Genomic DNA, 15,416 nt, shown 5'->3' with positions numbered 1-15,416 from the left:
GATGAGAAAGGAGGACGGAAAATACACCCTCAGTGACGGGAGAGAAATACTGAAAGATAATTAAACAGTGGCATGCAATTAAATCTACATTGTAAACAAACATCTTTTTTCCCTCTGCTTGTCCTGTGCCCTAGGGTCAAATAAATTTAATTGGTATTATTCACTAAGTCTTTAGAAACTGATTTTTACTCCATGGTGAATAGAGAAGGATTTACTTGCAAGCCTGCCCTAAATCAAAGAGACTCTTGAATATTCTTCCCTGTATGGTTCTGAATAAACAGTGTGCCTTTCCCAGCGCTCTCACAGTCCTGGCACAGTGCATAAGGTCAATAAATAAAACAACCGGTTTTTCCCTCAGGGCTCAGAAAAAGTGAGCCCTGGATTCTCACTCCAACCATGTCAATGACCTGCCGGAGCCTTCTTTAAAGTGACTGCTCTGCATTTGCCCTGATGCCTTTCATCCTCAGGTAGATGATGAGTTCACACAGAAGCGAACTCACTAACTCCGAAGTCTGTTACGTTACCAGAAACTGGGGGGTGGAATCTCAGCCTCACAGCACTGTGGTCCCTGGAAATGCACGGGCAACAGCGGCAGTAGGACAGGACGCTCAGGCTGTCTACTGGGTCCCAGCTGCCCTGGCACTAAACGGACATTTTGATCTCCCACTAGGAAGCTCTCCAGCCCCAACTCTAGGGATATAATTAAGACAGGCGAGGAGAACCCAACCATGGAGGGCAGAATAATGCCCCCATCGAGACATCTACCTCCCAACCCCCAGAACCTGTGAATACGTTACTTTACACGGCAAAAGGGGCTTTGCAGAGATTACCTGAGGACCTTGATGCGGTTAGATCATCTGAGGGGGCCCAATATAATCACACGGGTCCTTAAAATCTGAGAAGCGTTCCCGCTCTGGTCAGAGAGAGATGTGACTACAGAAGAAAGGCCAGCACGTTGCAACACTGCTTGGCTTCCAAGATGGAAGAAGGGGCCATGAGCCAAGGACTGTGGGTAACCTCCAGAAGCCAGAAAAGGCAAAAAAAAAAAAAAAAAAAAGGGATTCTCCCTAGAGCCTCCAGAAAGGAATGCAGCCCAGCCAACAAAGTGATCTTAGCCCTACAGAATTGTAAGATAATCAATTTGCACTGTTTAAGCCATCACATTTGTGGTAACCTATTACATCACCCATAGAAAACTAATATACCAACTCACGCTCTCCTTAGACAAAGTAACAGGCCTAGTCAAAGACAAATGATTTGCAAAATATATCCAGCTTGGGGTCCAGGTATAGACTTACAAAAAAAGTTCCAAAAAGTAAAAAAACAAAAGACAGAGAGAGAGAGAGAGAAAGAGAGCCAATGAATACCCTTTGGAAGAAGAATTACACCAGGAAACATAAGAACATTTTAGATAAAGCCTTCCCAGGATGCTCAAAATAATTTAGAGAGAACAGACTCTATGATATAAGAAATGAAAGAAAAGATGATGAGATAAAATAAAAACAGGAGATGAAAGAAAGCTGACAAACCTAAGGGAAAAAAGCTAACGGAAATGTAGAAGCATTATAGAAAGAAAAAATAAATCAGAAGCAACACGAAATAAAAACGACGGAAAGCAAAGTTATCATGAAGGACAGATTTGAGAAAACAATACAGAAAAGAAAAGGAAAAGATAAAAGCCATGAGGAAAAAAATCATAACTATAGAAAACAGATGATAAATATTCGACATACACGTAACTAGTCTGTCCGAATAAGATCACCAAGCAAATGAACCAGAAAAATATTCACATATGTTCTAGAAGAAAATTCTTCTGAAATAATATAAATGGAAAGGATTCATAATGTCCCAGAGAAAAGTAATACAGAGAACCAAGACCGAGATGGAGACTGGTGAATGTAAATGAACTGAGAGAGAGAGAGAGAGAGAGAGAGAAAGAGAGAAATTCCATGATCATCCAGACAGAAGCAGGACATTACCTATAATGGAAAAAAAATGTCACTGGGCTCAGATACCACTGAAACCCCAGAGGTGTCAGAGGACAGTATAGAAATGAGAGAAGATGCTCAGGGGGAAGAAATGCGAGTGAGGGCTTCTTTACTTTGCTAGATATTGTTTACAAATAAAGAGAACAGAAAGACATTCTCAAACATGCAAGAATTGAGGAAGTTTAGCATGAATGTACCCTTGCTGAAAATTACTCAAAGATATAATCCACTCAAACGAAAGATGAATCAAAATTGATAAATGGAGAGGTTGAATTATGTAAACAGCTGCTATTGAAATCCGAATCCAGTTGAAGAGAGAACTAAAAATAAAACTTCACAAGTATAGTAACTAGAGCTAAAAACAGTATAATTGTTGTATTTCTAGAAAGGAAAGCTTAGTGGTCTTAAACATAATAATCTGTGTATAATAGACTGGGACAAAGAAATTTCAGAATGTATCTGTTCCTGCCTCCCCACCCCCAAATGGAGAGTCGATGGAAGGGGGTGAGGAAGCAGTACATATGGGAGCACTTTTCCTTTCATCTTTCATAAGACAGAGTCAAGATATTCTGTTCCATTTCAGAATTCACAAACTGAGAAATACAAGTACAGTCAATTCACGTTGAAGAGACTGCAGAACTAGAAACAGACTATCTTCTAAGTTATTGGGGGGAGAGGAGAGAAACTAATAGCATAACAAAACCCAAAGAAAAGGTGGACCATAAAAAAGGATGGAAAACAAAACAAAAAAACCCCACAATGAAGCATCAAATAAAGTGATAAAAGCAAAAATAAGTGGGATAAACTCAACTATTCAAGGAAAAAGAAATGCAGGTTGAATAAAAAATATTAAGCCCCATTTCATTCTGTCCACATGATGACATAAAATAAGGGTAGTAAAGCAGGTGAAAGTGAGAGTAAGAGATGAGCCAATGCAATGAAGCCATTGGGACTGAAGTCAGCAAAAACGGTATATGAAAACATGCACCAAATTGTGTTTCCTCCCAAAGCCCCACAGAAAGATGACAGGAAAGGGATTTTGAAACCTAACCGACAAGGACAGAGAGAAGAGAGGAAGAGGAAGGCAACTGAAAATTTTTGATGCTGGAAAGCAGGTGGACCAGTGGCAAGCTGCGGAGACCTCAGCCAATTCAGCAGGAGGAAGAGCTGAGAACAAACCCAATCTTCACCAGAAAATCCTCTGAAGGCGCATGCACACGTACCGCCTTGGGACCTGTGGCTAAAATGAGGACTGGGTGAAACTCGTTTAAGAAGAAATTAAGCCCCAGATCCCCTCCTCACTCCATCTAGCTGAGCAAATGCCCCTCCTCCACTTGGGTAGAAATGGAAGTTTTATTCTCTAGAGAGGATAGAATACAGGCTCTTTGGAATGAAGAATGCCAAGAACAGTTGAAAGTCTGAGGCGGTACGAAAAATAGGGGAATTAGGTGAAAAATATGCATACAGCAGGCAGTATGTGAGACCTCCTCTCAATTCCTCCCGTTTCCCACTGTCCTGCTTCTCCCCAGGACCCTAGACCCTTTACCCTCCAGCAGGAGATTAGATTATTAGAGTCCTCTCCAGGGAATCTGAGCATCACAGACGAAAGGACCTAAAGATGTTGCCACTTGGTGGGAGGGTTCTGCTCAAATGGCACAAACAGATCATCCTACGGTGAAGACAAAGTCTACGGGCTCCAGTCTTCCCTTTTCCTGCTAGAATGCTTTCCTGCTCCTCTGCCTGCCTTTGAGTATCTGCCAAAACGCAGGTGATGTGGCTGCCTCCCTTGCCAGAGCGAGCTCCGACTAAATAGCCTTTGCTTATCTTCATTTGGGTGCTCTTCATTTATTTCCACAACATCTACAATTGTGGTGTGCTCTCAAGTTCAAGTTAGCAGAGGAAGGACAGAATATTCAATGATACTCAATACCCATCAATTGTTTTGGAACAAATGGCTAACCATTTGGGGAAAAAAGAGTTTGATTCATACTGCATACCCACATTAAAATAAATATCTGATACACCAAAGATTTAAATGTAAAAATAGTAGAAGAAAGGAAAGTCTCTTCAATAAATAGTGTTGGAAAAACTGGACAGTAAAAGAATGAAAGTAGACCATTATCTTTCATCATACACAAAAATTAACTCAAAATGGATTATAGACTTGAAGGTAAGACCTGAAACCATAAAGCTCCTAGAAGAAAATATAGGCAGTACACTCTTTGACATCAGTCTTAGAAGGATCCTTTTGAATAGCATGTCTACTAGGACAAGGGAAACATAAGAAAAACTAAACAAGTGGGACTTCATCAGACTAAAGAGCTCCTGCAAGGCAAAGGAAACCAGGAACGAAATGAAAACGCAACCCACCAACTGGGAGAAAATATTTGCAAATCATACAGCCAACAAGGGGTTAATTTCCAAAATATACAAAGAACTCACATAACTCAACAACAAAAAAACAAACAATCCAATCAAAAAATGGGCAGAGGAAATGAACAGACACTTTTCCAAAGAAGATATGCAGATGGCCAACAGGCACATGAAAAGATGTTCAACATCACTAATCATCAGGGAAATGCAAATCAAAATTACACTAAGATATCACGTTATACCTGCTAGAATGGCTATAATCACCAGGACAAAAAATAACAAATGTTGGAGAGGATGTGGAGAAAAGGGAACCCTCTACACTGCTGGTGAGAATACAAACTGATGCAGCCACTATGGAAAACAGTATGGAGATTCCTCAAAAAGTAGAAATACCGTATGATGCAGCTATCCCACTACTGGGTATCTATCCAAAGAACTTAAAATCAACAATTCAAAGAGATTTATGCACCCCTGTGTTCACTGCAGCATCATTCACAACAGTCAAGATGTGGAAGCAACCCAAGTGCCCATCGACCAATAATTGGATAAAGAAGATGTGGTGTGTGTATATATATATATATATATATATATATATATACACATACATACACACACACATATACACACAATGGAATACTACTCAGCCATAAAAAAAGACAAAATCATCCCACTTGCAACAACATGGATGGACCTTGAGGGTATTATGTTAAGTGAAATAAGCCAGACAGAGAAAGACAAACACCACATGATTTCACTCATATATGGAAAATAAACAAACATATGGATAAAGAGAACAGATTAGTGGTTACCAGGGGGAAGGGTTGGGGTAGGGATAAGGGGTACAGGGGCACATTTATATGGTGACTGACAAACAATAATGTACAACTGAAATTTCACAGTTATAAATTACTATGACCTCAATAAAATAAGATAAAATAAATCTTTTCATGTATATCTTAAAAGTCTCCAAGTTTATATAGCAAAAAAAACAAAACAAAAAAAAACAGTAGAAGAAAACATCAGTTGACCTGCACAAGAATCCCAGGAGGAAGGGAACACTGGCTGGTGTGCATTGTCATTCACAGGTGAGGAAGTTTAGGTGCAGCAAGGTGAGTGACAGAGCCAGGATTTGAACCCAAGCCTGAATCCCAGTTCACAGGGTACATGGGGTGGGTGGGTGGGAACGGGGATGACTAAGAGACATTCCACTTCATGAACATGTGACGTCTCTTGTCAACTGCAAGCTGTCAGATGGATCTCATCAGCTGAGGCCCTGGAGGGAGGGTGCCCAGTGGCAGGGACCTTCCCAGGAGGTGGCATGGCCAGGGTTGCAGCCCTGCCGGAAGGGGACAGCTCACCTGTTGGGCTTGTAGCCCAGGCTGTCCATCATGAGCGCCTGGTCCAGATCTCTCGGGAAGCCGTGCAGCACCCACCCTTTCTGAATGCAGTCCTGCTGGTTCAGGCGCTCGCTCAGCACCTTCATGATGAGGCTGTCGGGGACTGCAGAGAAAGGAGAACAAGCCATCACTCTGCCATCCCAGGCACTCTCTTGACCCAACAGGAATGTGAGGGAGGATCTGTCGCCCGAGGGCTCCCAACTTTACTTGACCATGGATCGAACCGGTGAAGAGTTGGGTTTAGATGGACAAGGCTGTGGGTGCCCATTTCCCAGGTCCCTCCGAGGTCCCAGCAATGGGAGGAACGAGGCTGCCTGAGAAGGGAAAAGCATTGGGTGACCTTGACCTTGAGCTTTCCTTCATCTTGACAAGATACCACGCCCACCGGCAGCCCAGGTCGTTCCCAGCCCTCCAGTGATCTGTGGGCAGTGTCTCCTCCCAGGATCCAGTTTTTGCAGCAAGACTTTTCCTGGAGCCACACCAGGCCCCAGCTGAAGGTTTAGTTTTCCTCAGTGGGATCGCACTGGTGCCCCCACTGCTCTCTGCTAATTTGTGATGCACAAGCAACCTCTGTTTCTCTCCTTCCCCCAGTTCCTCCCTCCTTGATGTTTAGAATCAAATCTCTCTCAAGAACCACAGCTCTAGCTATAACCAGAGATGAAATAGAGTCTTAGGGAGAATGAGATATTGAGAAACCTCTTGTTTACATTACCACAATTGACATTTTCCTGAAATTTATACCTCTCTTCTCAGACTCATTAAATGTCCTATGTTGCTAATGTACTGCGTTCTAGCAATTTGCACTGCATTTCCTGCACTTTGCACTCATTTTTCCAGAAATACTTGGTAAATATTACCATTGTTTGCTATGAATGTGGGCCCCACGATGAGCTGGCTTCCTAGAGCTGCAATGACAGCTTTTGGCACCTTCTCTGGAGACGCCCAGTTCCCCTCCTACCAGCCAGCCATGGGTCAGGCAAATGGCCCTGATGCACATGTCTGAAACCTTCCAAACGGTTGACAGCCAGGTGAACATGGGGCAACGGGCTTTGGAAAAGTCACCAATAGCTGCTCTCCTCCATGGCCATGACATGCTGGGTTACTCTCTTGTCACCAAAGAACCATAAACCCTATTCTAAGTAATTTGCATTTCCCTGAATTTATTCTTTCTCACATCTTTCTTCCCCAGTCCCTAGGAAAGAGCAGAAAAGGAATTTCGCTCGAATGAGGACGTCTGCCTATCTAACACGAGTGAGAAGTTGATACAGCTAATCCCGTCTCTTCCCCTGCTTAAGCCTGCAGTGGCTCCCCAGTGCTCTGAGGATAAGAGCAGTCCCCTCCTCCAGGGCCAACAGGACCTTGCAAGGTCCTGCCTCCCTCCCAGGTGTCTCTCCCCCAGCCTTTCACCTCCCTTTGAACACACCAGTCCCGCCATTCATAACATCCTTCCCCGACGCCTTGCCTGGGACAAGCTTTTGAACCCAGCCGTTGGGCCCGGCAGGATGTCCCCTCGGAGGACGGCCCCAAGCCTGGGTTAGCATCTGTGCTTCCCCTGCGCCTGGCCACTCTCCGGCTAATTCTCTGTGTAATGTCTGCCCCTCCGGAAAGACTGTGGGTTCCATGAGAACACAGGACTGTGCCCACCTCATTTTTCCACAATTAACACAGTGCCCAGCACATAGTAGGCGTGGAATAAATAGACAGGAGCCTTCCCTTTCCGAAGGTTCACGGCAGCTAACCAAACTTGTTAAAACCAACTTGACCAGACTTTGGGGATCCCAGGTGGTAGAGGGGAGGGCACATGGGCTTGAGGCGCCCACAAGTCTAAGGTCTTGTCTCAGCCCTGCCCTTTGGTGCCGAACGACCTCCAGTTGGTCACTCAACCTCTCCAAGTTTCAGCTTCCTCATCTGCCAAAAGAGGACATCATGGTCTGTCCCCACAGAGTTCACACTGCAGATACAGTTCCAGGAAGGTGGGAGACACTCAGAGATGGTGGCTGCTATCTTTCGATTCAGGAGATGGACGTTGGGAAACAATGTTTTCAATATTTTCATGCTTCCCTCATGATCAGGGTGTGCTGGCCCCTGAAATAAAGGATGACTGATTTTAAACAAGACTTGCAGTTAAAGATAGAGACCTCTGGGAAGAGTGAGGGACCTCTGTCCCGACTCCTTCGTTTACATGCCAGTGCCCTCCCCTCCTCTCTCCAGGGGTTGTTTACATTCAGGGCAAAGGCCAGGCGGGGGGAAGGGCAGCTGTGCCAGTGCCCTCTCTAAGCTCCAGAAGCCATAATTTCAGGGCTCCTCTCCCGCGCTACCGATCCCTGTGCGTGCAGGGCGCACAGGCTCTCACCACAGCTCCCTGTGCAGATCTGGGGTGTGCGGAGCCAGAGCTAAGATTACTGTGTGAATAAATAATGGGTCTGTTCTCTGATCCAGAAACCCCATGTTTTCTGTCAGGATAAATAAATATAGATTTAAAACAATGTGGGTTAAGAATCTGCCATGGAGCTTTCCAATCCAGCTCTACCCCTGAATATTTACGGATGTTTTCACCTGAGTAAGAAACTAACACTGAAATGAGCCTTCCCCAGTGGTTCATCCAGTGGATAGTTACGGAGCATTCGTGCTGTGCCAGGCACTGCGTTACACGGCAAGGAGCCAAGGGCCCCGCCCTCCTGAAGTTTATATTCTAGTGGAGGAGGGAGACAATATACGGATAAATAAATTACCATTTCAGAGAGTCATCTATGAACAAATAAATAAACCAGTGGTGGGAGGCTGCTGGTTTGACTGCGTCCAGGATGGCCTCTGAGGAGGTGACATTTGGATGAGATCTGAACGGCAAGTCCAACCACGCAAAGACCTGGGGAGGATGTTCTAAGCAGAGAGGATGGCAGGGGCAAAGGCCCCGAGGCTGGAATGATCCTGGCACATTCAAGGACTGGAGAAAGGGCAGTGTAGCTGGAGCAGAGCAGTCTGTGGGAAGTGAGGGTGGGAGAGGCCCTGCCAGGTCTTCAGGAAGGAAGGGGACCTGGGCCACACCCAGGCCGTGTTGGGAACGATCATGTAACAGCCCTCAGTGCATATTTATGGAATGGACACATGGGGGCCTGTTCTTAGGATCCTGAGCTACAAAGCCCAGGAACACGCCCTTTGCCACATTTGCACATGGAAAGCACGTCTTGTGGGATCAGCCAGCGGAGTCCCCATTTGGGGTCCCGGGCCCCAAGGATGTGGCTATTCCACACCACAGTTTTCAAAGAGGCTGCTGTGGGCCCCTAAGGGCAGAAATGGATCCTCCTGTAAAGTCCACAAAGAGCTCTGGCTCAAGACCCCACAATAAAAGTCAGTTGCTAATAGCCCCAGCTCTTTAAATTTCTCAAACGAAACCACCTCTCGCTGACCCCACAAGCACAGTGCCCTTCAAGGCCTTGGGAATTCTGAGCGCCTGAGAGCAGCCACAGGCCCCAGCAGTGCCCTATCAGAGAGAGGAAGCGCTTTCACATCCCTCTCCTAGTCCCAGCCCTGCCCCAGCCACCTTTGAGACTCTGAACTTCAGTCTCTTTATCTGTAAACTGAGAAAGTGGGTGGGCTGAGCTCTAAGCGGCAGGGGGAGGAGGATGATTTGTAATACAGCTGCTTTTACAAGCGTTCCTTAGAATAAAACCCAGAAAACTCAGCTCTTAGCTCTTCTGGATTTCTTTCTTAGGGCAAGCATGAGCTGAGAGACCTGTGGTCCAGTGGCCTCTGCTTGGCAGCTCTGGGACCTCCCTGAACCTCAGTGTCCTCCTCTGTAACACCAGCCTCAGTGGCTGCTGTGGGGCCTAGAGATGACTCATGGGAGATGCCAGATCCATTAGAGGTCTTCTGAGAGACGTGTGGGTCTACTTTTAGTTCCTTCTAAAAGTTTATACAAATTTCCATCAGATGGCTACAATGAAGCCACTGGTAAGAATATGTGACACTTAAATTGCAAACATGAAATCCAACATCTAAGCTTAAATCTGACTTTGGGAGGGTGCTGCAGGTTTGACACGGGCTTGCCCTTGGAAGAGGAGGTCCACTGGGTAATTTGCATGCTGACCAGTGGCATCCAGGGCCCATTAAGGCCTCAGTTGTTTGGGAGTGGGGACTGGATTGGGCCAACAGTTTCTGATTGGTTTCTCCAATCCTCAGGTCCTGCTTGGCAACCAAGCTGTGCTCCAGGGAGATCCGAGCAGCTGAACCGCAGCCTTCTTGGGGTCAGAGCGGGCTGCTTGTGAGGCTTGGAGCCTTGGAATTCAGAGGGAAGAGCCTGGAAGGTCATCCCCTTGACCTCCTCCATTTCAAAGTTGAGAAACCAAGGCCCAAAAAGGTTGTGGCTTAGGTCACCTCACTGGGGAGAAGTCTGACTCAAGGGAAGAATGGAAGATCGGACGGAAACACAAAGAGACATTTGGGGTGGGGAGGGAGGGTTGCAAAGATTTCTAGAGGGAATTTCCCAATTTGCATCAAAACTTAAAATGTACATGCCTTTTGACCCAGCAATCTTATATGTAAGACTTTATAGCTAAGATACAACAGCACAGATGGGAAAAGACGTGCGCACAAAGGTGTCTACTTCAGTGTTGTTTATAATAGTGACAATCGGAAACAATCTGAAACGTCCACCCGCAGGGGACAGGATAATAAAGGATGGTACATCTACGCAATGGGATATTACACAACCTTTAAAAAATCATTTATATTAACTTGGAAAGAGGCCTTTGACAGAATATCAAGTGCGGAAAAAGCAAGTAAACAAACAGCTTGTATAATATGGTCTAATTTAAATATACAGGGACATAAATATACACACACCATGCACACATGCACCTATATACACGCTACACACATGCATACATACATGCAGAAGAGAGAGAGGAGTGGCCCCACTCGACACCCCATGAATTAGACCCAATTCCTCAGGGAGCTCAGGGCCCCGGAGTCGAGAGAGTCAAGGACACGAGTCAGCACCATCCCGGCAGGAAGGCACAAGGGACGGAGGAAGTGTGAGGGCTGCGGAGAAGGGGGAGGTCACATTTCCAGAAGACTAGGAAGAAGGTGAAAGTTCACACTGATTTCAACTTTGAGCCAAAACCAACCCAAGCCCCTCTTCTCCGGGGTCAGGAAAACCCAGAGCTTCCCATGAGCACCTCTTCTCGGAAGGCCGCCCCACAGCTGTCGGTCAGGAACTATTGGTGCCATTTTCATTTAATGCCTGTATGCCCACCCTCACCCCCCCCAAAAGCAGGGACCCCCGTAAAGTCAGGCTCATTGTACCCTAGCACTTGGCATTGCAAGGCACTGAATAAAAACTCTTTGAACGGATGAGTGAGTGAGTAAACAGTACCATTTCCAAAAACCAGAAGGCTCTTGGGTCCCTGAGTGTTTGTGCGCAGAGAGCCGAGGACTGATGTCCCAAGGAGCCCCCAGTGGGGTCCCGACAGGGGGACAACTGCAGGAGGCGCCTCTCTCGTGCTCCCTTCCAGCCCCACCATAACCTACTTGGGAATTAAGCAGGCAGTCAAGAGGATACATGTTGACATCTGGGATTTATTTCAAAATACTCCCTTTGGGAGGGGTCTTGCAGGTGGGTTCTAGACGCAACAAGGGTGGCCACGAGCACCTATGGGTTCATTATACCGGGGATGTGCCCCCACAGATGCATTATTCGATTCTCTCTACTTTTTATATATATGTTTAAAGCCTTCCATTTAAAAAGTGAGGGGTTTTTTTTTAAAAGGAAACTATTTTAATGCCTAAAGGAGGTTGAAAGAGGCACTGTGAGAGACTGTTTCAAAGGGACAATGAATGAAATCTCCCCAGAAGGCCACACTTGGACCCCAGACGTGGCTCTCACTTTGGGAGGACCTGGCTGCTGGATGGAGCCCTGGTCCTTCTGTAACCTCACCAGTCCCTGGAAACTCTGCCCAGAAGCTGGCCTCAAGGGTATTTGCCCAGCTCTGCCCTTTTTGGGTAAACCTGGGAAAGCTGCTCAGACCCTCGCATGAGGCTGTCAACCTCTCTGTCCCTTAATTAATGCTGAACACTCATAAATGCTAGTTCACAGGGGCTCAGAGGGGCTGTGGCTATGGAGGAGGCTCCATGGTCCTCCCAGCATAGAAGCTTCTGCATAACGCTAGGGGGTCTCCTCTTCAGAGATGGGCTGTGCTCCCCCATCTGGACGGACAGAGGCTGGGAAACTCAGCTGGTGGCTAAAACAAATGACAGACCCCTCTGGAAGCTGCCTTGGAGGCCACCAACCTTGCCAGTGAGTGCCCCCCCCCAAGTGCCGAACGCTGAATGCAGGTCAGGGGTGAAAGGTGAAGCCTGAAAACCCTGCCCCCAGCACGTTTCTGGGCCAGCCCTGCCTCTCCGGGATCAGCTGGTCTGCTCCGTGCCTTGGTTTTGCTCTGTCCTTTTTCTTTCCTGCAGGTTCTCCACTCACGTTTCCAACCCGCAGGCTCTGACCAGCCAGTTCAACACAAACGCAGCTTTCCCGGAACAGCTCTCGCTTGCCGTGTTCTGCTGAAGCTTAAAGTCTCCTTGACAGCGCTGTCCGTCTACCCTTCACCTGGCCCTCAGACGGAGATCTGCAGTGTGGTCTACAGTCTTTCTCCAACGAGTCAGGTGCCTTGGGCTTGATTTCTGGGCTTGACAGTTAACATCTTACGCCGCGTACAAGCTACTGCCGAGGGCTACCTCTCCGGAAAGTCCTGTCAACCCTAAATTTAGCAAAGTGCAAGATGTGAATATCCCATTATTTCATTAGGCCACACCACACGGTTTCTGGGTTTTTTTCTTTTTTTTTCTGAAGATCTTCTATAAAAGATGGCAGTCCTCACATTGACCCCGAGGTTATTAAAATCTCAATCCACTTATTCCCTGCCAGCTGGATGTGCTTGGCACAGGGGTTGGTAGGGAGCTGTGGTCACAGTGAGTGGCTTCCGGGCCCCACAGGGATCCTCCCAGGTCCCCCAGCCGAGCCCAGCCCACCCAGGACAGCTGGCCCACCCTGTCTTGAAGGGGAGGCACTCCTGTTTAAAGGCCTGGGCCCCACATCAAGCTCCCTCCCGCACCTCACTTCCACAGCTCTGGAGAGGAGAAAGCGCCAACTGGAGTCAGGCCACCTGTGAGATGACTAGACGGGACATCTCTGCCCGGGCTCCAGGTCTGATGTCCGTCATCCTCAGTCAAGTCCAGCTCAGAGAGCCAACGAGTGGGACTTAGGGAGGCCTGGAGAAGGCACCTAGGACAGCTGGAGATTTTCCAGTGGAAACTGGAGCCGAGGGGCAGAAGGAACTTGCTCCAGCCTCTCTTGGAGCCCTTCCTGCTACACCACGCTGCCACCTGCTGTCCTTGCATTTCAGCTCATAAGTTGGTGTCCCTGACCTGGGGTTCAGCCGAAGCAGGGAGGGGGACGTAGGGCACTAAGCCTGCTGGAATTGGTCCAGAAGGCTAGGACGGGAAGTAGAGAAAAGGAAACAGCTCCCTCAGCTGGTGCTGATGGCAAGGTTGATTTACAAACCCCAAATAAGCCAGGCAACCCTCCTACCACCCCAGGGCAAAGCAGCAAAGGCTGAGCACCTCACCACACAACCCGACACACTTGCTACACACGTATACCCTACACACACACTCAGAAACCCTGCACACGCTGCACACACCCCTACATACACACTCCTACATAGATGCACAATGCACACACTTGCACATCCCCGCACTTCCCTACCACACCCTTATGACACCACACACACATCTGCATACATCCCGCACACACCACATCCACCTCCATAACACACACACACTACACCCCACACCCATCTACACACAATACATTACACACATCTACCCCCTCTCCCAGATACAGCCCCTGCCCCGTAACTGCCCCTGTAACTTCCTTCCTTCTTCAAACCCCCCCTGAAAGCAAAGTAAAGGTGACATTTGCCTATCTGTCAGGGCTCATGGGAGACTCCGAATCTCCTCCTCTTCTCCCTTCCCAACATCCCAACAGAGCTCCTGAGTCCTGCCTGCTCCTGAGCTGAGCCCAGTGGGAGAGGAGTCTTGGAAAGGAGCAGGACTGTGGAGGAGAAAGAAGGGTCGCTTTTGGTTTTGTTTTTCATTTCCATCTCGCGCATACTGATGCTTGAAAGAAGCAGGCCTCCCACCCCAACATGTGTCTCTTCCCCAGGATGCTGGGCGAGCTCGGCCCAGGACACAGGTCGGGCCCTTTGAGGCTCAAACCCACTATCACTGTAATTCAATGAAACCTAACCTCCCGCCATCTCTGGGAGACTGTTACCCTGGGACAGTACTGGATCCTGACAGCTGAGCCCTGCAAGCCCCCTTTGCTGCTGTAACTGGAAGTCATGAGTGTATTAGCAGGACCTGCAGCACCAACAGTGCCCGCACCTGGGGCCGGGGGAGCTGTCAGGGATGCTGTTTGTTTATTATTTACTGCCACCTGCTGGTCAATTGTAGATCCTGCGCTATAAGTGACCGCTTAAATGATAAACAGAACATTTCTAAAACCTCTAAGGGAGATACTGAGGAGAAACCCGATTGTCCAAATTGGCTGCGCCCTGCCACCCTTCAGTGGGGAGCAAGTCCACTGGATAGCTTGCCTCCTTGGTAAACTCAAGTCACTTGCCTTAGACTCAAGCCACAAGCCCCTGTGGTGGCGGGCCTGGATTTCCCAGGCACAAGATGGAACAGTTATCTTCCAAGACTCCTTTAGTTTCTAAAAGTCTATGTTCTAACATCTATATTGCTTAACAACAGCATTTACAATTGCTTGGTAGACAATGGTGCCGGGAAATACCCATCTTCTAGTATAGGATTTTTGTTCAAGTCCAGAAAAGTACGTTAGCCCTGGGGTTCTTACCAATTAGGAGGATATTCTGTGCTGTTCATCCCTCCAAGAGTGGCTCCCCACTTTCTACCACTTTCTATCGCTCCCCTCTCTGCCACATCTACTCGGGCAAAAAGCAAAGATAAGACGGAGATGCCCGTACACCGTTGCCATGTCTGCAGCCGAGAGGCAGAGCTCTCGGCAGTGACCCTTCAGTCCGTCTCTCTAATGAAGTTTTAGATGAGAAAAAAGACCATTTAAAAATAGACATTCTTCGATAAATAAATGGTACTTCACTTAGAAAATGAATAACACTTTTAATCAAAATGTTCACTTGGCCACACTGTGTGTAATGATTTGATAATTAGTTATTCTTATCCTAAAACACATTTTTACAACTTTCAGTGGAATATGAAAGTACCTGGGAAAATGAGAAGAGGCCAGCCAGACTACATGTGGACTGGGCTGTTTTTTTTGAGGAAGACTGGCCCTGAGCTAACATCTGTGCCCATCTTCCTCTACTTTATATGTGGGACGCCTATCACAGCATGGCTTGTCAAGCGGTGCCATGTCCGCACCCGGGATCTGAACCAGCGAACCCAGGCCGCCAAAGCAGAACGTGCGCACTTAACTGCTGCACCACCGGGCCAGCCCCTGGACTGGACTGTTTTAATGTGCAATATATGAACATTAACTGTACATGCAGATCAAAAAGAAACACGATTTTTCTCCCATTTTAATGAAGTTGGGGCTCAGAATCAGTTCTTTCCCCTACATCTCAAG

At 47.3% G+C, this 15,416-nt stretch overlaps 1 protein-coding gene across 2 annotated transcripts in view; it reads right to left on the bottom strand.

Annotated features, from left to right (window-relative positions):
• AK8 (adenylate kinase 8) overlaps positions 1–15,416 on the bottom strand; it is a 134,891-nt gene that overhangs the window by 46,486 nt on the left and 72,989 nt on the right. For both annotated transcript variants that reach the window (XM_014863385.3, XM_044778480.2), the window contains one exon: positions 5,720–5,861. In XM_014863385.3, the coding sequence (XP_014718871.2) occupies positions 5,720–5,861 (142 nt within the window). The remainder of the gene's footprint in view (positions 1–5,719; positions 5,862–15,416) is intronic.

Source organism: Equus asinus, chromosome 10, assembly GCF_041296235.1.
Source record: "Equus asinus isolate D_3611 breed Donkey chromosome 10, EquAss-T2T_v2, whole genome shotgun sequence".
Taxonomy (NCBI): Eukaryota; Metazoa; Chordata; class Mammalia; order Perissodactyla; family Equidae; genus Equus; species Equus asinus.
The sequence above is the reverse complement of the archived record's forward strand: the minus strand, read 5'-3'. Positions and strand labels throughout refer to the sequence as shown.